Below are 22792 nucleotides of genomic sequence, written 5' to 3'. Positions count from 1 at the left end.
TCCCGATCGTTCTACTGAGTGGGGCCTTCAACGCCTGCCCTAAAGTCCTGTCCCAGTGGTACCACTGCCTGTGTGATATGATGGATCCATCTAGTCCAGGCATAGGCAAACTCCGGCCCTCCAGATGTTTGGGACTACAATTCCCATCATCCCTAGCTAACAGGACCAGTGGTCAGGGATGATGGGAATTGTAGTCCCAAATATCTGGAGGGCTGGAGTTTGCCTATGCCTGATCTAGTCTCTTAAGAGTAGCCAGCTCACAAGCAGGCTCTAAAAGGGACGGCCAGCTCCTGTTGTTTATTCCCATCATCCAGGAATCAGAGGTATACTGCACTTGGCTGTGGAAGTTCCATTCTTAGCAGCTGTGGTGTCTAGTGATTGATAGATGTACGGTTTACAGTGGTACCTCAGGTTACATACGCTTCAGATTACAGACTCCGCTAACCCAGAAATAGTGCTTCAGGTTAAGAACTTTGCTTCAGGATGAGAACAGAAATCGTGCTCCGGCGGCGCGACAGCAGCAGGAGGCCCCATTAGCTAAAGTGGTGCTTCAGGTTAAGAACAGTTTCAGGTTAACTACGGACCTCTGGAACAAATTAAGTACTTAACCTGAGGTACCACTGTACTTCCATGAACTTGTCTAGGCTTAATTTTTATATATATATATAAAAACACCTATGCTAGTGGCCATTGCCAGATATTGCATAAAATGGATTCCTGTTTTTGCAGGTTACCTGGACAAGAGAAAAAGGGAATTCACAAATAAAGTATCCATTGGTTTTCCTTGCTTCCACAGGAGGCGTGTGCAGGTGGGGACCTTGTGCATCTCCTGCATTCTAGCAGAAAACGGGGAACCAGATGGGCAGATCTACTACACATGTGCTTTGCTTCCTTTGCGAGAATGTCTGAAGCCGCTCTAAGGCAATTATGTATTCCTAAAAAAACATTTATTTATTATATATCTGTAAGGTCCTTTACCTGTCCTTCAGCATATGGTCCCAGAGTGGGTTACAACAATGCAATACACAGTTCAAAAAACAAACAAAAGCCTTCCCACTGGAACAGAAGAGTCGAAATTTGGCAAAAGAGGTGGGTCCCATGGAGTAAATACAGTGGCACCTTGGTTTACGACCTTAATCTGTTCCGGAAGTCCGTTCTTAAACCAAAGCGTTCTTAAACCAAGGCATGCTTTCCCATCGCAGCGGGGGACTCAATTTACAAATGAAGCACACTCAACAGGAAGCAAAACATGTTCTGCTTCCAAGGCAAAGTTCACAAACCAAAATACCTACTTCTGGGTTTGCAGCGTTCTTAAGCTGTTCTTAAACCAAGGTACCACTGTACCTTAAGTGTCGAAGATCTGGGTAAAGAGGTACATCTTCAGCATACAGCAAAAGCTATACAACAAAGACACTAGATGCATCTCTGTGCAGTAAATCACTGAAGACCGTATTTCCCAAACTTGGGTCTCCAGCTGTTCTGAGACTACAGTTCCCATCAGTCCTGACCACTGGTCTTGCTAGCTAGGGATGATGGGAGTTGTAGTCCAAAAGCAGCTGGAGACCCAAGTTTCGGAAACACTGCTTTAAACACTAAAGCAAGCACCATTTCCTTTTGTTTGTCCACTGGATAATTCCAGAGAAGAGAGGATATTCACTCTTTCCACCTTTTCCCTCCTTCTGCAAACTTGTGGTGTGTGTGTACCTCCCATTTAGGGCAAACACAAACATTTCCAAACCACTGTAGCCCAAGGATAGGGGCCTGTGGCTGCTCAGATGTTGCTGGACTCCAACTCCCATCAGCCACAGCCATCAAAGCCAGTGGTCGGGGATGATGGGAGTTGGAGTCCAATAATGTCTGGAGGGTCCCGGGTTACCTATCCCTGCTACATCCTGATGGGGTTTTTTTTCCAGCATGGGACAAGAATAAAGAAAGCTGAGAAGTAGCAATGGAACAACTGAGGGATGGCTCAGTTGGTAGAGGGTGAGATTCTTAATCTCAGGCTTGTGGGTTTGAGCCCCATGCTGGGTAAAAGATTCTTCCATTGGAGGGATTTGGAGTAGACGTGATCCCTTCCAACTCTATGATTCTATTAATTCTTTTCAAGTCCACTGTTTCCCTACCCTGAATTGCACCACCCTGTGGGGTCTTCAGACATGTTTGTGTGATTTGAACTTTAGATGATATACAGAGAAGCTAAAATAAACCCTCTCATACTGACAATACTTCATTTAAAAATAAAAAAGCATACGTACTTCCCTGGGGCTCAAACTTGCTCCAGAGTTATGTCTCTGAGCTAAGTGGCCTTAGTGGCAAATTCAGATGTATAGAAACTGGTTGTGGGCACTTGGTGATGATCAAGGAGAGGCATGCTGCTCAAGACTCAAAAGTAGGGTGTTCTGTGTTACTACTTCACTTGTTCTGGCTTTGAAAATAAATTCCAGGACAAAAACCTGGTGAGACCTGATTTATAGACCACCGTAGGTTTCTACAGGTGTATGTAAGCTTCTGACTTTAGCAGAACTCTTCTGTCCAACACAGAGTTCTTTGTTCCCTTTCATATGTTTCATAAACAAGAGCAGTGTGTTGTTACACCCACCCACACAGCAACACATGCCAAGCTTACCTGCTTAACACATGACTTCCTGCCTCTGTAGTCAAATTAGGCACTCTGATTGTGGGTCCGTTCTCAGAATTTCTCTTGTTAGAATATGTGTAGCTGACTGACACTTTCCTAAGTGCAGTGAGTGTTCCACACAGTTATTTGTTCCACTGTTATTTCTTCGAGTTGTCTACTGTCATTTCTTAAAAGCTAAAAACCACTTTAAAAAATAATAACCAAAGCTTGCATATGCCTTTCATAACTTAAATTGATCCAACTAGGAAATGATATCATGCCTACTTTTATCAAGAGTATATAACAGGTTGAAAACGCATAATCATAATGTTAAACAGTCTGATCTCGTGCATATTTACTCAGAATATATTCAAAGGAGTTTACTCTCTGATCAAACATACATAAGAGTGGCACTGTCAAAGTTTCCTTCCTTCCTTCCTTCCTTCTTTCTTTCCTTCCTTCCATCCACCCTGTTTTGTTGAACCAGATAATTTAAGACAGTTGAATCACAGAGTGATAACCTGGAGTTCAAAGCTGAAGTGCAGCCATTGACAGTGTCTTCCTGCATAAGGCTTAAAGTGGCTTTTCCTTTGTGAACTAAATGTATATCTTGCATTGTCCAAAATGCACATTTGCATCACAAATGACTTTCCTCTACTTTACCTTCTTTAGGGACAAAAGAAGCATAATGTCAACTTCAGCTTCCTATGAAAAGAACCTGTCATCTATCACCTTGCCTGCCTTTGCTGCTAAATGAGAGTTGGAATATGGAAGAAACCAGAGAGAGTTATTTAGGCTGTGTACACCTTACCGTGAGGGACACGGGTGGTGCTGTGGTCTAAACCACAGAGGCTAGGACTTGCCGATCAGAAGGTAGGCGGTTCGAATCCCCACGACGGGGTGAGCTCCCGTTGTTCGGTCCCTGCTCCTGCCAACCTAGCAGTTCGAAAGCACATCAAAGTGCAAGTAGATAAATAGGTACCGCTGCGGCGGGAAGGTAAACGGCGTTTCCGTGCACTGCTCTGGTTCGCCAGAAGCGGCTTAGTCATGCTGGCCACATGACCCGGAAGCTGTACGCCGGCTCCCTCGGCCAATAAAGAGAGATGAGCACCGCAACCCCAGAGTCGGCCACAACTGGACCTAATGGTCAGGGGTCCCTTTACCTTTACCTTTACCTTTACATCTTACCGTATCCTCTGGTTCCAGTGAGTTCCCGCAGCTGGCATTTGAACATGGCGTTGCCCACAACCCTGTAGTTTCTTGAGAAAATACTGCTATTTGGTGCATTTTCCCTCAAACCAGCTTCAACCCGAAAGGAAAACTTAAGCCACACTCACTTTGCAATTGAGCTTTAACATCCTGCTTTTTCTTAAAAGACTGTTTAAGCTTTTTTTGTGAAGGGGGAGAGATTAAAGTCACTTTAAAATAACTTTTCCCCCCTCCGCCAAGTTTACATTCCCCCCCCCTCAGTTTAATAACTTGTGGCAACCCTCCTTATGACCTTCCATTAAGACAAAATATTCTCCAGTGATTTCCCTTTCTTCTTTGCTTGATCAAGCCAAATCTGATATGGTACCTCAAGCCAGCAATCTATCCAATTGGCAGGCACAACGTGGAAGACAACTCACGCCTGGTATCTGTGTGATAACATGCTTTTCATGTATCATGTATTTACACACTGCCAGCCTTCAAGTCTTCGTGAATGGCGCCCTCGTGAGGTTTTAAAGATTACTCCTCATTTTGGGTACAGATGTGAGCAGGCCCCACTAGCTCAGCAATCTCCAGATGTGCCTGCAATTAATCAGGGTGTCCCTGATGAATTCAGAGCCTCCAAGTGTCCCTGTTTTCCAGGGACAGTCTCAGATTTACAGAAGCCATCCTGGTTTTAGATTTGATCCTGGAATGTCCCGCTTTTCCTTAGGACGTCCCTATTTTCATCAGAGAAATGTTGGAGAGTATGTAAAGCGACCACCAAGCCAAGAAAATAGGTATCTATACAACCTTTAGAAGGCAGCCCTGTGTAGGGAAGTGTTTTTGGTTTTTTTAATGTTTAGTGTTTTATTATGTTTTTATATGTGTTGGTAGCCATCCAGAGTGGCTGGGGCAACCCAGTCAGATGAGCGGGGTATAAATAATAAAATGATAATGATGGAATAGGGTGTCTCTATTTTCACCAGAGAAATGTTTGAGGGTATGTTCATTTCCCCATTTTTTTCTTCAAGATGAAGAGTTATGCCAGGAGTCGGCAAGGCTTACCAGCCATGGGCCGGCTCACTCCCATGGAGATCGTCCGTGGGCTGGACTGGCGCAGCGTGACACTGGAAATCGCGTCTGTGCATGTCCGCAGTGCCGGAAATCGCTTCTGTGCATTCCCAGACGCCAAAAATCACACCTGCAGAAGCGATTTCTGATATCTGCGTGTGCGCAGATGCGATTTCCGGTGCCGCTTGGCAAGTCCCCGCGCTGTACTGCGCCGGTTTAGCACAGCATGCGGGGAACTTGCTGAACGGGCGGCTTGGTTCAGGGGCAGCTTGTGGGCCGGTAAAACGGTCTTCATGGGCCGGATCCAGCCCATGGGTCACACGTTGCAGATGCCTGAGTTATGCAGTCCAAAAGCTTAAAAGTCATAAAGCATCTCAGTCCAGTAAGCCATTCATATTCCAGAGTCTGTGTTACTTAAAAGGTTTCCATTCAGTTATTCCTAATATAACGAAATGTAAGAGTCAGTGTGCTGTAGTGGTTAGCGGGTTGCACTCGGACTTGGGAGAACAGGGCTCAAATTCCCACTTGCCCATGAAGCTCAATGGGTAACCTTGGGCCAATCACTCACTCTCAGCCTAGCCTACCTCACTGGGTTGCTGTGAGGATAAATGGGGAGGGGGGGAGAACTATGTATGTCTCCTTGAGATACATACAGTAGACAGAACCATGTAGGATGACAAAAAGACTTCCTGTGGCTGAAACGCATCCCTCAGCATTAGAAATTATGTATTGCAATAGCCTAACACAGAAATGTGTTAGAGAAAAATTAACAATAGACTCTTTTGGCAGGCCGAGAATGCAGCAGGTTGACTGCAAGCTTCAGAAACAGCATCCAAATGAAAAGGAAGCCAGCCGGGCTGGGCTAACATCTGTGCACCAGAGGCATGGTGGTTTTGAATCCTGCAACCAGATAGGAAGCGATGCTAAAAAAGAGTTCCAGATAACTGTTTTCATCCGGAGATTCCCAGAGCTGAGTCAAGCAAGCACTTTGCGCAAGCACAGAAGATTATAAAATGACTAGATGCAACAACATGCTTTAAAGGGACCACTCCCTCCCACAAGGGAGTGTTAATATTATTTTCAGTCCAGTTGGCCAGACTTTCTCTGGCTACTTTAAGCAGCCAGAATGGACAAGGGTCAAGTGCACACAGATGGTCAGCTGTATACTTCTAAAGAATTCTGACCACATCTGCAGGCCTCACAAATGGAGAAAAAAATATCCACAGAAGTTGGACAAGCAGATGTGAATGATGTCTCCACTGGTGTTCCATTCAATGTAAAATCAGGGCAGGGTGCAAGCAATTTTATTCGGAAAGAGTCTCACAGCGGGCAAAAGAGGACTTCTCCAGGAGGCCAGAAGGTAACAAACGGAAACCGCTCCAAGCAGCAAGTGCAATGGTGGCAGAAAAGCAGTTATATTCACAAATTGGGTACCAAAATGTGCTTTAGTCTGTGTTTAGTCAGATTCAGTTTGAGGTTTTCTCCACCATCTCTCCAGCAGCATTTACTGCCGTTTCACTTAAGTAAGCGTGCTTTGGAAATCTGTGAAGCATTGCATTTATTCTAAGCGGAGATATCTAAATGTGCGCCAAGATTCCTAGTTCTCCTTCAAAACAAGTTAATACACTTCAGGGGTGCTATGGACTGACAGAGCAGAAGGTGAGGTCTGGGAATATCCCAGGGGTGAGCTAGACCCCTCTGGGTATTGGACAAACACACTTTCTGCATTTCTGTTTCCTGCATTTTCACAGATGTCCACCTGAGGGCACCAAAGCAGAGAGGTGTGGATAAGTTAATAGTGACAGACCGCAGGTTAACCAGCAAACTGCAAGACACAAGGAGTCTGCCACTCACAACCCCCACACACTGACTGTTGAGGTTCTTTTCTGCAGTGCAGACTGGTCCATTAGAGCATTAAAGGAAGAGGAATTACCCTGCCCTCAGCCCTCCTCTCGTCAGCTTGGCAGGGATCTCTTTCTCTGCAGGAAAAAGCTCCTGTTTGGGCTTCTTGACCGCTCTTGCGGTTGTTTTGTGTGCTTTTGGCCTCTTTGCCTCTTCCTTCGCCTTGTTTGTTGTTGTCTTTCCTTCACTGAAATATAAGACATTTTAAAATCCCTAATGAAACGCCTGTGGGTGTGGAACTTTTCATCAGGCTGGATGTTAAGCAGAGGGCGGTGGGTGGGGAGAAAGAAAGCTGGCTTGATGCTGAAGCCACAAAGTCTGCATTTTGCTACACTCTGAAAATGGAGTGGAGGAGGGAGATATCAGGCGAGACTGGTTGTCGTAGGTGCTAGGCAGATTTCACATTGCACTGGGGGACATAAGCTTGCTGTGCCTTGGATTCAAGCAGAGATCGGGGATGGCTCTGTCTCTCTGGCTTCCCAGCTTGCTTCCTCCTGCTTCTAGCTCTCACACCTCCACTCTTGCCTTTTGTCTTTCTAACTACCAGAAAGTTGAGGGAGAAGAACCCACCCATGTGTTCTCTAGCACAGAGCCACTTCCTTTGTTACCGTAATGACTCATACCATGCCTGGCTATTTCTGCAGTTGTATCCCGGTTGGGTCCAGGAACTCAAACATACAGCCTACCCCCTTTCCCACCCCAAATCACAACACTATGTTGGGATTATGCCTCCCTTGACCTCCTTAAGACGTTTCAAAGAGATGCTAGAAAACACTGGATTTATTTTCAGCTGCTAACAAATGAAGAAGAAGCATTATGCCTTACAGAAAAAAGAGATTGCCATAAACATGTATTTGTTGTTGTTGTTTAGTCGTGTCCACCTCTTTGTGACCCCATGGACCAGAGCACACCAGGCACTCCTGTCTTCCACTGCCTCCCGCAGCTTGGTCAAACTCATGTTCGTAGCTTCGAGAACACTGTCCAACCATCTTGTCCTCTGTCGTCCCCTTCTCCTTGTGCCCTCAATCTTTCCCAACACCAGGGTCTTTTCCAGGGAGTCTTCTCTTCTCATGAGGTGGCCAAAGTATTGGAGCCTCAGCTTCACGATCTGTCCTTCCAGTGAGCACTCAGGGCTGATTTCCTGAAGAATGGATACGTTTGATCTTCTTGCAGTCCATGGGACTCTCAAGAGTCTCCTCCAGCACCATAATTCAAACGCATCAATTCTTCAGCGATCAGCCTTCTTCATGGTCCAGCTCTCACTTCCATACATCACTACTGGGAAAACCATAGCTTTAACTATACAGACCTTTGTTGGCAATGTGATGTCTCTGTTTTTTAAGATGCTGTCTAGGTTTGTCATTGCTTTTCTCCCAAGAAGCAGGCGTCTTTTAATTTTGTGACTCCTGTCACCATCTGCAGTGATCATGGAGCCCAAGAAAGTAAAATCTCTCACTGCCTCCATTTCTTCCCCTTCTATTTGCCAGGAGGTGATGGGACCAGTGGCCATGATCTCAGTTTTTTTGATGTTGAGCTTCAGACCATATTTTGCGCTATCCTCTTTCACCCTCATTAAAAGGTTCTTTAATTCCTCCTCACTTTCTGCCATCAAGGTCGTGTCATCTGCATATCTGAGGTTGTTGATATTTCTTCCGGCAATCTTAATTCCGGTTTGGGATTCATCCAGCCCAGCCTTTCGCATGATGAATTCTGCATATAAGTGAAATAAGAAGGGAGACAATATACAGCCTTGTCGTACTCCTTTCCCAATTTTGAACCAATCAGTTGTTCCATATCCAGTTCTAACTGTAGCTTCTTGTCCCACATAGAGATTTCTCAGGAGACAGATGAGGTGATCAGGCACTCCCATTTCTTTAAGAACTTGCCATAGTTTGCTGTGGTTGACACAGTTAAAGGCTTTTGCATAGTCAATGAAGCAGATGTTTTTCTGGAACTCTCTAGCTTTCTCCATAATCCAGCACATGTTTGCAATTTGGTCTCTGGTTCCTCTGCCCCTTCAAAATCCAGCTTGTACTTCTGGGAGTTCTCGGTCCACATACTGCTTAAGCCTGCCTTGTAGAATTTTAAGCATAACCTTGCTACCGTGTGAAATGAGTGCAATTGTGCGGTAGTTGGAGCATTCTTTGGCACTGCTCTTCTTTGGGATTGGGATGCAGACTGATCTTCTCCAATCCTCTGGCCACTGCTGACTTTTCCAAACTTGCTGGCATATTGAGTGTAGCACCTTAACAGCATCATCTTTTAAAATTTTAAATAGTTCAGGTTTTACTGGAGCATAAAAATATGGAATACATAGTTGTGGTCTCTGAATTTAATCAACAGAAGTCCATGTTCACGAAGGTGGGCAGCAGCAAGATAATGTTTGCTAGGACATTTTTGGAATGATAAATGTGTCAGGTATTTTTAGTTTTTCTTTCCTCTTTTTAATATTTTGTTTTTTGAGAAAGAGAGAGGTGGGATATATTTTTGCCATGCAGTGGTGGAGAGCAGGTAGGCATCCCGGGGACGGGGCGCGTGTTCTGGGGGCGGGGGGCGCCACCTGCGGGGGCAGGATGCCCAGCGCGGGGGGGGGGCAGCCGCAATGGAACCCCACCAGGATCGCGCTGCCAGGGCCGTGCGCTCCCCCCCACCCCCTCTTCCTCTGCCAGTGTTTCCACGCACTGAAGAAACTTCCACAAAAGAAATATGCTCTTCCTTAAACAGTTATTGTAGTGAACTCTTCCCCAGTTCCTCTGCCCTTCCTCTCAGAAGACAGAAGAGTTTGTCAGGCAGCCTTGAGCTGTTTGCAAAAAACCCAAACAGGCACCCTCACTGCATCAGAACTTTATCACCCACTGGGATGGTGTTTAGTCTGTAGGGTAACATGCTCATTGACAGAGGCAAAGGGCAGGGAGATGAACTTTTGGGGGACTAAATATTAGAACTGTAGAATTGTAGATTTTGAAGGGGCACCACTGGACATCTAGTCCAACCCCCTGCAATGCAGGAAACTCAGCTAAAGCATCCATGATGGATGGCCACCCCCTTCCTGGTTCTAACTTGCTATTCATCCATCACTGATACCATTCCACATCGCTTCTTTTTCTCTTGCCCCAACCCCAAATATTGCATTGCTCCTTGAACTTTTGTCAGACAGAAATCCACATCATGATTCCCCCCAAGCCTCAAACAGACCCTTTAATGTGAGTGACCCTTCTCTCTGTTATATCAGTCCTTTATGAAGAACAGTTAGAACTGGAATTTTCACTCTGAAAGGAGTATACATGGTTTGCATGCAATAGGTCCCCAGTTCATTCCGGTTCTCCAAGTAGGGTTGGAAAAGACCCTTGCCTTGCCTGAAACCGCGGAGAGCTTTCTCTCTGGCTTTCCCAAACTTTGGACTCCAATTGTTTTTGGACTACAACTCCCAGGACTAGTGGTGAGGTTTGAGAAAGCCTGATGTACTGTAGACAGTAGTGAGCTGGATGGACTATTGGTCTGACTTAGTATAAGGCAGATTCCTAGGGATGCGGGTGGCGCTGTGGTCTAAACCACTGAGCCTCTTGGGTTTGCTGATCAGAAGGTCTGTGGTTCGAATCCCCGCATTGGGGTGAGCTCCTGTTGCTCTGTCCCAGCTCCTGCCAACCCAGCTGTTCAAAAGCATGCCAGTGCAAGTAGATAAATAGGTACCACTGTGGTGGGAAGGTAAACAATGTTTCTGTGTGCTCTGGTTTCCGTCACAGTGTTCCATTGCACCAGAAGTGGTTTAGTCATGCTGGCCACATGACCCGGAAAGCTGTCTGTGGACAAATGCCTGCTCCCTCGGCGTGAAAGCAAGATGAGCGCTGCAACCCCATAGTCACCTTTGACTGGACTTCACCATCCAGGGGTCCTTTACCTTTTTACCTACCTAGGTACCAGGGAAGCAGTTAAGGCTCCCCTTTAATTCTGTGTTTTATTAAACCCATGACTTAGAGCAGCACGCCAAACTATGATTGATATTTCAGGTTTTTTTTTAAAAAATAGCAATCATGCAATGCAGCCTTCTCCATCCTGGCCCCCTCCAGATGTTGTGGACTCTTATTTATTTTATATCTATACACCACATTCTCATAAAATATCAAGCTGGTATACAGCAATATAAGCTTTTGCTGGGTGGGGCTGCTGGAAGTTGTAGTCCAGTACATCTGGAGGGCACTGGGTTGGCAAAAGTTGATGCAATGTGTGGAAACTCATCTAACACAAATGTCCACAAAGCCTTAAGCACTGGTGGACTAGTAGGAAACGTGTGCTTTTCCCTATGTTTTCCTGCTTCTGGTGCACTGGTGTTTAAAGGCACATCGGCCCCTGTGTGTGACATCTGCCGGGATAGCTCAGTTGGTTAGAGCGTGGTGCTGATAAAGCCAGGCTTGCAGGTTCGATCCCTGCATGGGACAGCTGCCTATTCCTCCTTTGCAGGGTGTTCAGCTAGATGCTCGTCAGGGTCCCTTCCAATTCTTCTATGATTCTACAGATTGTTGTAGGGATTAAATGAGGAGGGGGAGAACCATGTAGGCCCTGGGTGGGTGGGTGGGTACGAGGAGAGGTGGGATATAAGTGCAACAAATAACTAAAACTCAAGAGCAGCAACTGAACACAAGAGCCCTCTACCCTCCTGCTATTTCCAACAACTGGTTTCAGAACCGTTACTGCTTTTGTGGACGCAGAGCCTAGGCATCATGCTGGTGGAGAGAGCTGACGTTCCCTTGTTGACGTTTTGCCTGCCTTTTCCCCCAGAAAAGGAGACGGCTTTCTATCTGTGGCCACCGATTGCTCTGTGCGGTGCCTTCAGCAGCACCAAGCAGTGCTGTGATGTGAGATGCCAGCTGATTGGCAGAGAGCGCCTGGTGGGCGGGCATCCTAAGCAGATAAGAGCTTGGATCAGAAGTGCCAAAGGTTGGTCTGGGGAGAGAGAGGAGAGTGTGCCTGAGTTTGGGAAGCACTGGGAAGGACACAGACAGAATCGCAGAATCATAGAACTGCAGAGTTGCAATGGGCGCTCTCAGGGCAGCCCCGTCTTTGCGCTGGCTCTGCATCGTCCTGGTGCTAGCAGGGCTGGCTCCCCTCACTGCTGCTCAGTACTGGTGGTCTTGGGGTCGCCAAGAACCCACAACTGTGATGATGCCAACAACCCCCAAAGGTAGGTGCAAAAGGCTTTCCATTGCTCTTCTATGCGGGGAAGGGGTTAGAAATGTAGGAGGCTCCAGAAAGGTTAATCTCAGATGTTTGGAGCAGAGAGGGCTTGGAGTCAAGTGTTAGCTTGGTTGGGTTGTAAATAGAGCAAGGTGGTACAGGTGGGGGAAAGGGACTAGGAGTTTGCAATGGGAGGTATTCGGACTGCAGCTGTTTGGGGTTCGAGCGACCGCCATATAGTTGTGTGGTAGGCAGGATTTCAACAGGTGCTGCTTTTCCCTGCGTGGAGATGCAATGAGATGCACAGCTTTCGCTCCCAAAAGTTGCACAGCGTCTGTGCACATGGGGTCTGCCTGTTGAACTGCTGCCTTTTCTGCTGCTATGAGAGCTACAGGAGCCTTGCCAGGAGAAAGTTGGGGAGAGTGCTGTGTGGTGGATAGCACGCTAAACTCTGACAGGGGAGACTTGGGTTCAAATTTCTGCTTAGCCCTGATGCTTCAAGAGCAGTATTGGCCAGGTTGGTCTCTGGCCTGATCTACCTCACAAGGTTGTTGTCAGCCCTGCCCTGAGCACAGAAGGAGGAAGAATTGCAGAAGGAGGAAGAACGTACGATAAGAAAAGTTAGGAAATATGATTTGACTGTGATATGGTTCTATGAAATAATGATATTGGAAACTGCTACATGTAATTACTAAGAAATTCAGATGGAAGGGATTTGAGGAAGTCAAATAATATGTTTATGAAGATGGATTTTAATTAATTAATTAAGTGTTATTGTAGTGATTGTTTGTTTTCTTTTATGTTCCATATTCTTTTTTCTTTTTCTTTTTTCTATTTCTCTCTTCTTCTTTTTTAGTATTGTTAATTTTTTTCTTTTTGTTATGTTTATGTATGAAAAATAATAAATATTATTGGGGGGGAGGAGGAAGAATTGGATGTACTTACTTTTACTTACTTACTAAATTTGTACGCCACCATATACCTGTAGGTCTCAGGGCTGTTCACAATTGGATGCAGCAATAAGAAATAAAACAAACATGGCATTTTCCTAACTTTGGCTTTTCTTTCCTGATAGCTCAGTTGGTAGAGCACGATACTCTTAATCTCAGAGCCCTGGGTTCGAGTCCTATGTTGGGTGCATTGCAAGGGGTTGGACTTAGATGATCTTTGTGATCCCTCCCAGCTCTTATGATTCCGTGATTCCGCTGCTCTGGAAAATGAGCGTCAGAAACGGAGCGGTTTCCTTTTACATTTAGGATGCTCTGATGTGGTGGTAGCCCCTAACATGGTTTTGTTTTGCCTTCCCAGCCACAGAAGCAGATGTGGAAGACCCCACTGAGAAAATGGTCCTGAGCACCCCCACCCTTTGGGACACACCAGGGACATTTACAGAGGAGGTGGCGGTCTCCTCTGAAGCAACAACACCAGACCAGGTAAGCAGTTGCCGTGGGATGGCTGGGTAAGGCCAGGGCATGCCTAGCACCCAAATTTGTGGTGAATCATCTAGCAAATTTAGTCGAACTCTAGAACTGGAGGGAGCTTTGTAGGCCATCAAACTGGTACAGCAGGCATGGGGAATCTGTGGCGCTCCAGATGTTGCTGTACTACAACTCCCAACACCCCTGGAGGTACTGGATGGGGAGCCTGGGAATTGGAGTCCAACAACATCCAGGCAAGCCACAGGTTCCCTGTCCCCTGTCCCTGCACTACAGCACGAGAAACCTCGGGCCCTCCAGATGTTGTCTGGCGCTAGTTCAGATCAGCCTCAGTCAGTGGCTAAGAATGACAAGAGTTATGCAGTGGTTCTCAACCTGTGGGTCCCCAGATGTTGTTGGACTACAACTCCCATCATCCCTGAGCTCTGGCCTTGCTAGCTAGGGGTGATGGGAGTTGTAGTTCAAAAACATCTGGGGACCCACAGGTTGAGAAAGGCTGCTTCCAGAGGGTCACAGGCTCCCCACCCCTGATCTGGTGTAACCCTTTGCTTCATGCAAGTGAGCAGGGTTGGGTTTTTTTTCATCTCAGAAGGCTCCTATGCCTTTAAGAGCAGTGTGGCAAGCAGAGGGTCGACGCATTCCCCAGCCATCACTATACTTCTATACAGAATAAAGCTTTCACCTCCTAGATTTCTGGGTTTCTCACAGCTTCCTAATAAAGCAAGGGTTTGACGGTGTGGCAACATGCCTGTGACAGATGTGTAAAATCATTATTAAGGAAGAACGCAGCTGCAAAGGCGTGTGTTGGTAATTGGATGCATATTTGTTTTATTTTACTTTTATTTATTGAGTTTCTATCCCACCTTTTTTATTCCAAGGAGCTCAAGGTGCCACAAAATATTCTCCCCTCATTTAATCCCCACAACAACCCAGTGAGGTAGGTTAGGCTGAGAGGCAGTGACTGGCCCAAGGTCACCCAGTGAGCTTCAGGGCCGAGTGGGGATTTTGAACCCTGGCAAGTAATAGGAGCAATTTATTATTTATTTTATATTGTAAAATTTATACACCTGTTGATGGTAAAAAAATCCCGAAACACCTTAAATTGCTTTACAAAATAACACTTTGCGTTTATGTAGTGTGTTCAAATCACTCATACCGTTTTGCGTGATTTCCGTAATCTTTTGTTTAGTTAGCCACCACTATCATCCCTCCTGTAATATAGGTTGTCGGAAGAGGACTATGGTTATCAAGTTGTATGTCCTCTGTGCACACACACATGGAATCCTGGGAACTGTAGTTTGTTAAGGGCGCAGGCAATGCTTTTTTCTGGGGGTATGCAGGGGTAGACATACCCCTAAACATTTTGTGAATCTTTGTACTTTTGTTCATTTATTGTATTTATTTTTCCCGATTTGAACTATAAAATGGTGATTTTCTTGAGTCAAAATGAGAGTAAACATTTTTATAGGGGGGAAAGCCCTGGGCGAAGGGAATTGTAGCTTGTGAGGGGTAAACAACACTTCCCAGGGCCTGGGGTGGGTGCGCTTTAAATGTATGGTGTGTGTGTGTTCATGTCTGTAGCACAATTTGAACTCAGGACTTTCAGGCCAATAGCACTAGCCAGAGGTGATGTGTCTGACTTTGAGTGTGAAATAAGTTTGTTTTTGAATCTGGATGTGTGAATTCCCACAAGTGAGTGGGTGAGTGTGTAGCGGAAATAAGAACAAAATTGTACCCAGAGAGGTCACCCTGCATATGTCCTGGCCTCCAGAAGGGCGCAAATAAGCTTTTGCTAAAAGAACAACCCAGAATCATGACCAACAACCCTATCTTTTTCATTTTCAAACACTTGTGTAAGAATTTGTCTAGTGTCCAAAGTCCATTTCAGGGGTCTAATCCAGCCCGTGTGGCAGTTTACTTGTTGGGGTAAAATCCTAAAAAACCCTCAACAACTCTCCAATCCTAAAAAAAAAAAAAGCTCACCAATTTTAGGGGTAAAATCCTAAAAAAAAAGGTAATCGACATTGGTTGGCCCTTCGGTCAGCCCCCACGGCCCTTCACTTCATCAGATCTGGCCTTCTTTGCAAAAAGTTTGGACACCACTGGTCTAGTGCAATATTAAATGTTCCATAATTATGGATATGCTTCATGTTCACACTTCACCTGCAAGAATGGGAGAATATATGGGGGGTGGGGGGTTGGAAAGAGAGAGAGAAGATTCATCTTTTGCAAGTCCTTCACTCCCTGAGCAGAAAAGATTTTAGAAGTATATTCATGAACACTATTCAGTGATCGGTGACCTGAAAGCTGCATGCCTTTGAGTGAAGCTGCAGCTTTCAGCACATGTCGTCTCATTACTACCTGAGAAGGGGCGTATATACAAGATTGCAATCCTGTATGTAATAATTAATCTGTAGGAGCAACCACCTCCTCATTCCATTCAGTTATAAAAGGGGAGGGGAGCCCTTGGCCGTGAGCAATGAAGAAAACATGAAGGACACACAGCAATCAAACAGTTCCTCTGTTAAGTTCACTGACGGAACTGGCATAGAAATAAGGAACTGGAAAGTAATAACCCACTGCAGTGTAACATGGAGATTCTGCTCTTTACTGTGCAAGACATTGATTCATCTGGCTGAGTATTATCTCCCCCAGGGAGAGGACCTGTAGTCTAACAACATCTGGAGGACCACAGGCTCCCCATCCTTGGTCTATACCTGGTGTGGGGAACCTATGACCGTCCAGATGTTGCTGACTACAACTTCCACCATCCCTGTTTGCTGAGGCTGGTGGGCATTGTCATTCATCAACATCTGGAAGGTCAGGGTTCCCCATCTTTGATCTACACTGGCAGTAACCGTCCAGGGCTTCAGAAATAAGTCTTTCACCATCTTTACCTGGAGATCACCAGCAATTGAATCAGCACTGGATAGCTCAGTTGGTTAGAGAGTAGTGCTGATAACGCCAAGGTGGCAGATTTTATCCCTGTATGGGACAACTGCATATTCCTACTGCTGTTGGACTAGATGATGCTCAGGTCCCTTCCAACTCTAAAGTCCTATGATTCTGTGATTGAACCTGAGATCTTCTCATACAAAGCATGTGTTTTACCTCTGAGCTATGGTCTCTCTGCCCTGCCACCCGGTAGTCTGAGGAAATGGGGAATGTTTACATGCACACCTTTAAGGTGAAGGTAAAGGGACTCCTGACCATTAGGTCCAGTTGTGGCTGACTCTGGGGTTGCGGCGCTCATCTCGCTTTATTGGCCGAGGGAGCTGGCGTACAGCTTCCGGGTCATGTGGCCAGCATGACTAAGCCACTTCTGGCAAACCAGAGCAGCGCACGGAAACACCGTTTACCTTCCTGCCGGAGCGGTACCTACTTGCACTTTGACGTGCTTTCAAACTGCTAGGTTGGCAGGAGCAGCGACCAAGCAACCGGAGCTCACCCCATCACGGGGATTCGAACCGCCAACCTTCTGATCAGCAAGTCCTAGTCTCTGTGGTTTAACCCACAGCGCCACCCACGTCCCATTGCGCACCTGTAACGCAGCACATAAACAGACTGATCAGTTATCCTTTAACCACCATGTTGTACTCATAGCCAAAGTGCTTCAAGAGAGGCATCTGCCTGCAAAGAGAATGCAAGATGAGACGGACCTTTGGTCTAATCCAACAAGGCAATTCTTGAGTTCTAGGGGGTTGTGAGCGGCAGCACAGGAACATACGTGTGGCTGTGTTTCCACGCACACACCCTGTAAAGTACACCGTCCTCCTTTGCACTCCCACACCCTGAAGGTTAGGTGCACTTGCTGCCCCACAGCCTTTCAGCCTCCCTACCCCCTTGGCATCTCAGCATGAAAGGCTTATGGCAATTCAGGCCAGACGGCTGCTCATCTGAGCATGCTCCCAATGTGGGAGATGCAGACCAAAGTCCCAAGGCCAGCTCCCCCACCCTGAGACACACAATCGCTTGCTTTTCTCTCTTGGTTCCTTTCTCTCCACATTATCAGCAACCAAGGTCCTGTCAGACACAACAAATCCTTGGATTCAGTACATGTACAGGGCTTAATTGGCCAAAGGGAAATGGCTAGAAAGGGACCAGCCCAAGCAAGCGTTGTGTGTCCTGCTTTTACAGAGGAGAGTCCTCTGTTTTGAAAGGCTGACAGGAGATGCTCCTCTGTTTGATGGTGTCTTCCATTGGAAGGTGCCCTTCCTCTTCCTAATTTTTAAACATTACTTTTTTAAGTGTAGGTTTTTGCCTTTATTTGGGCTGCTTGGTTGGGATGGCGTTGCCTGTTTAGGCGGGGGGGACGACAAATGTTTCCTGCTGGGGTTTTTTAGCTCTAGATTATTTGTTTGGGGGAAGTGTGGTGCTTTGCCTGTTTTGGATGGTGGTGGTTCTGAGCACTGCCCTTTTTTTATCCTGCCAAATGGGTAGTTTCTGGTGCCCCCCAAGAGTTGATGTAGAATACAATGGCCAGACCAGGAACTTCCACCTGAGAACATGTGACACCATTGTTAAAACAGCTGCCCGGGCTGCCCACTTGCTACTGAGAGAGGTTTGAGCTTCTTGTGTTAATTTACAAAGCCCTGAACAACTTAAGCCCAGGGTACCTCAGGGATTGCCTTAACCCTTGTGTTATATCCCAGTAGAGGTTTAGGGTTTGTGTGTGTGGTTTTTTTGTAAAAGAAAAAAAAATGGAATTTTTATGAAAGTGATACAAAACAGTACCAAGAACAAGGCAAAAAAATTTAAAAAATACAGAATAATCAAACCACATGTTCCTGATCCCAGTCACTGAGATCATCTGCAAGAGCATCGTCGGTCATTCCCTAAGTTGGTGAGGCTTGTTTGACAAGATACTGAGCCTTTAGTGTCATCTGTGATGTTTCTACGTTTTTAGAACTGGGATTTTTGTATGCTGCTACATTTGCTATAGAATTACTGTTCTATTATTGCTGCTATTATTAAATTATTCTTGCAATCTGTTGGTTTGGTGATGCCTTGCCCTGATTGTCACTTTCAGCATAATATTGTGTGTATGTGAAAAGGTGTCATACAGATAAATTGATTATGATTTGGAATTTTTTGCTTGCTTTGCGGTTAATATTAGTTAGGCATAAGCCCAGTTCTAGGGATGTGGGTGGCGCTGTGGGTTAAACCACAGAGCTTAGGACTTGCCATTCAGAAGGTCGGCGGTTCGAATCCCCGTGACGGGGTGAGCTCCCGTTGCTCGGTCTCTGCTCCTGCCAACCTAGCAGTTTGAAAGCACGTCAAGTGCAAGTAGATAAATAGGTAAGGTAGCAGGAAGGTAAACGGCGTTTTCGTGCGCTGCTCTGGTTTGCCAGAAGTGGCTTAGTCATGCTGGCCACATGACCTGGAAGCTGTACGCCGGCTCCCTCGGCCAATAAAGCGAGATGAGCGCCGCAACCCCAGAATCGGTCACAACTGGACCTAATGGTCAGGGGTCCCTTTACCTTTACCTAGGCCCAGTTCTGGTGTCTCTCTCCTCTCCCAATCCCATGTTATTAACGCTGCATGAATAGGAAAGTGGGGGGAGCACTCTCACTGCCCCCCTCATTGCCTCTCATTGCCATCACTGCTCCCACAGCCCCTCACATGCTGAGAGGACTGAACCTCTGCCATGGGGAGCCTTTTTTCTACCCCATAGGCTCTCTAGATCTTCCACTGCAGGATTGGTTATTCTCAGCTATAATTGATCTCGCAGGTGGAGAATACTTTCATTTTTATAAATATTTATTATCTGTACAGCGAATCTTTGTATGAGTGAATGCTTTGTTATCCAGTTGTAGCTGTGCTGTGTCTTTGTACTTTTGTCCTTCTAGACTGTGAGGCTTTATAGTTTAAGTTTCTGGTTCTTCTTTTTCCCATCCTTTTTTGTTATGCTTACCCTTTGTTTGCTAATAAAAAATAAAATTAAAAAACAAAACAATCAGGGGTGCTAGGGAACACGGCCCTTATTCACCCTTACATGATAATTGTGTGAGGGGGGAAAACCTGAAGAGGACTATAGGGATTCAAAATTAATATATATGGTCTTAACCCCTTCATGCATTAATTAGACCAGGGTTCCCAAACTTGGGTCTCCAGCTGTTTTTGGACTACAATTCCCATCATCCCTGACCACTGATCCTGCTAGCTAGAGATGATGGGGGTTGTAGTCCAAAAACAACTGGAGATCCAAGTTTGGGAAACATTGAATTAGACTGAAGCATGTTGGTTATATGAGACTGGTTATCCCACAAACATTATGTCAGGCTGTGGTGTGCTCACAAATTCCATTTCCCCCCCTCCCAGGCTACCTCTGCAGCTGACAAGGAGGAAGTGTTTCCTGGCATGGATTTTCCCTTTCAAAACATCCTTGAAGGCAGCACTGAGGATGAAGATGATGAATTTTTACACAGCCTAGTAACAGCACCGGGGAAGGAGGTGTCAACTGAGCTGGTACGCTTCTGTTATTTTCTGTAGCAAATGGGTTGTTGTAATCTAAGTATCTTCATCTGCCCCTGAAGGCTGGCTCACGCGGCAGCTGCTGCCTACCTAGTTTTAGGGCTTATCCACATCTCTGCTCTTTCCAGGCATGGTCCATGCTTTAGAAAAGCTCAGTGTTCAAGCGACTTCTTTTCTTTCTCTCTCTCTCTCTCTCTCTCTCTCTCTCTCTCTCTCTCTCTCTCGCTTGCTCCAGATGTCTCTCCATGGAAACCTGTTCTTTAAAGTTCAATCGAAACAAATGGCATTCCATGGAAAAACCTCTGCAAATGACTAAGCAAAGGGAGTGAAGAAAGCAACAAATTAAAGAATCAGCTACCAATTTGAAAAACAGAGAGATGTGTGCGTTGTGTAGCTCCTGGGTCTTCCTACACCATTAGAAGATAGCAGCACTTTGCTTTGGAGGGTGGGAGGCCTGCTCAGTGGCAGGGAGGAGAAGACTTGGCATCGTAGTTGGTGTCTTACAAAATATGATTTCCTAACTGTCACCTTCTTGTTATCTCAGGAAGATGCAAAACCCTCAATGTCTTCAGTTCACCAAACCACAATCCGGGAAGATTCTGAGACAAAAGAGGTACATTTGGGATTCTGTTCTGGAAAAAACAGTGCCACGTTGAAATAAAGGAATAGGGGGTGGGGGGAGTTAAAGGGATAGTAACCAGAAGAAGCAAGTCCTTTATTCAATGGAACTTATTTCTGAGTAAACATACATTAGTTTATTGCCTTCTGGTATGGGGGGTTGCTATGGTGAATATATAGCACTAAAGTGCCATGTGGAACCACCATTTTAATTCCCACCTTTTTTTTTATGAGGCACTGAAAATTCTCTAAACAAAAAAAATTTTTTCTTTCCAGTAGCACCTTAAAGACCAACTAAGTTAGTTCTTGGTATGAGCTTTCGTGTGCATGCACACTTCGTCAGATACCTGACGAAGTGTGCATGCACACGAAAGCTCATACCAAGAACTAACTTAGTTGGTCTTTAAGGTGCTACTGGAAAGAAAAAAAAATTTTTGTTTTGACTATGGCAGACCAACACGGCTACCTATCTGTAACTGAAAATTCTCTGTTAGAGAATCCTTGCTTTCCTTCAGAGACCTACAATTCTCAAGGTTCCTTGTGGAGACAGAGTGAAGCCAGTTTTAACCTGCAGTATGGATAGAATCAAAGTGGCTGGTCTTGAATAGCAACCATCATCAGAGATGCACTGTTTAGAGAATTCTCAGTTTGTTAGAAAACACTTTTCTTTAAATCTCCCAGAATGTCTACTAACGGCTCCTTTGCACACCTTTCAGGCAAAGCCTGTGACTGAAAAATCATGGTGGCCTCCGGCAACTGTTACAAAGGAGCATCCTCAGAAGGCTGAAGTGAGTCAATACAGGATTTTGGTAATCCATGGGGTTTGGTAATCCATGCCATATTTTTGTGAGGCAGCATCACCAGTGCAGTTAATCTCAGCCACTCCTCTGTAGGTATATTGCCCAGGACTTTTTGAAATATTTCAGGACCTCCCTGGGGATTTAGGAAGATACACTGAAAGACATTGTACTGGTTATTTAGAAGGCCTACCCACACACATGACACAGTCATTGACACTGAGACATTGACAGAAACAGCTTTGCTCAAAAACAATATGACGTGTTTTTCAGGATTCTATGAGTGGTTAATTTCTAGAGAGTGAAATGCCCAGGCCTTGATTCTCTGACCAAGCTCCATGACTTCTGACTGACACTCCCCTCATCAAATCCCAGATTGTTGTGAATGGTTATCTTGATAGGTCTTATCACATTTTCATTACAAATGTGCACCTTAACAATGTAAACAGGCAGGGAGGTTATCTGATTTTTGTCATTGTCTTGTGTCTCAGGAGGACCCACATGTCTCGACTCCTGATGTTCACCAAACCGTGGGCAGGGGAGACTCTGTGGCAAAAGAGGTATGTAGGGAGTTCGCTATCAAGAAGCCAATGCCACTATGGAAGAAGGGGGAAAGGGGGAAACAACTCAAGGGACAGTAACCAGGATAAGCAGAACCGTCATGTTTGCTATACCAGCTTCCTGGAAAGTATATGTGTATGTTTTGCAAGTAAGGTTTACTGGTAGATTTGGTTCACATTTTAACACAAACTCTACCTAACCTTCACTTTGCAAAGCAAAACACTCAAGATGGCGGGGGTGGCAGCTTTCAGCCTGAGGGCTGCATTCCCTTCCGGGCAAACTTCTGAAGGAGTCATGGCCTCCTCAAAGAATTCCAGGGACTGTAGGAGATCCCTATTCCCCTCAGAGAGCTACCAATCCCAAAGTGGTTTAACAATCAGCCCTTCTTCCTAGGGAACTATGGGATTTCTAGCTCCATGAAGGGAACAAGTCTCCCAACAACTCTCAATACCCTTAACAAACTACAGTTCCCGGAATTTTCTGAGGGGAAGCCATGTCTGTTCAAAGTGCTATAACACTGCTTTAAACGTATACTGCAGATGGAGCCTTATTTTTGTCAGATACTGTCCCTTCCAGATCTGCAGTTACATGGAAATTAACAATGCACCTTAGCAATGTAAAATGGCAGGGAGGTTATTCGATTTCCTAACTGTTGTCATCTTGTATCTCAGGAGGAACCGCAATTCTTGACTCCTTCTGTTCACCAGACTGTGATCAGGGGGGACTCTGTGGCAAAAGAGGTATGTAGGCAGTTCACGATCAAGAAGTCAGTGTCACTGTGGAAGAAGGAGCCTAGACAGAATTATGGCAGCCTGACAGAGAGGCCTGGAATGGCAGCACTATTTCTTTTAAATCAATATTGTGACATTTATATCCCACTTCTCTTCCGTAAAGTTCTAGATGGCATATATGGTTCTCCTACTCATTTTTTCCATCCTCACAACAATCCTGTG

The 22792-nt window shown here is 45.6% G+C and overlaps 1 protein-coding gene across 6 annotated transcripts in view; it reads left to right on the top strand.

The window, feature by feature from the left end:
- Window positions 1-22792, top strand: part of LOC310747734 (uncharacterized protein) — a 47213-nt gene that overhangs the window by 2259 nt on the left and 22162 nt on the right. For 2 of the 6 annotated variants that reach the window (XM_083582720.1, XM_083582719.1), the window contains exons 1-7: window positions 10233-11960; window positions 13262-13386; window positions 19711-19857; window positions 20408-20476; window positions 21198-21269; window positions 21770-21838; window positions 22511-22579. In XM_083582720.1, coding sequence (XP_083438846.1) covers window positions 11813-11960; window positions 13262-13386; window positions 19711-19857; window positions 20408-20476; window positions 21198-21269; window positions 21770-21838; window positions 22511-22579 — 699 coding nt within the window. In that variant the 5' untranslated portion in view covers window positions 10233-11812. Of the gene's footprint in view, window positions 1-3811; window positions 4606-5668; window positions 6240-10232; window positions 11961-13261; window positions 13387-19710; window positions 19858-20407; window positions 20477-21197; window positions 21270-21769; window positions 21839-22510; window positions 22580-22792 lie in introns of those variants that run through there. The other 4 variants (XM_083582723.1, XM_083582724.1, XM_083582722.1 and 1 more) reach the window with 3 other exon arrangements.

The sequence above is a fragment of the Podarcis filfolensis genome (genome assembly GCF_964270895.1).
Source record: "Podarcis filfolensis genome assembly, chromosome: 13".
Classification (NCBI taxonomy): domain Eukaryota; kingdom Metazoa; phylum Chordata; class Lepidosauria; order Squamata; family Lacertidae; genus Podarcis; species Podarcis filfolensis.
This window is presented reverse-complemented; position numbering and strand designations above follow the sequence as displayed.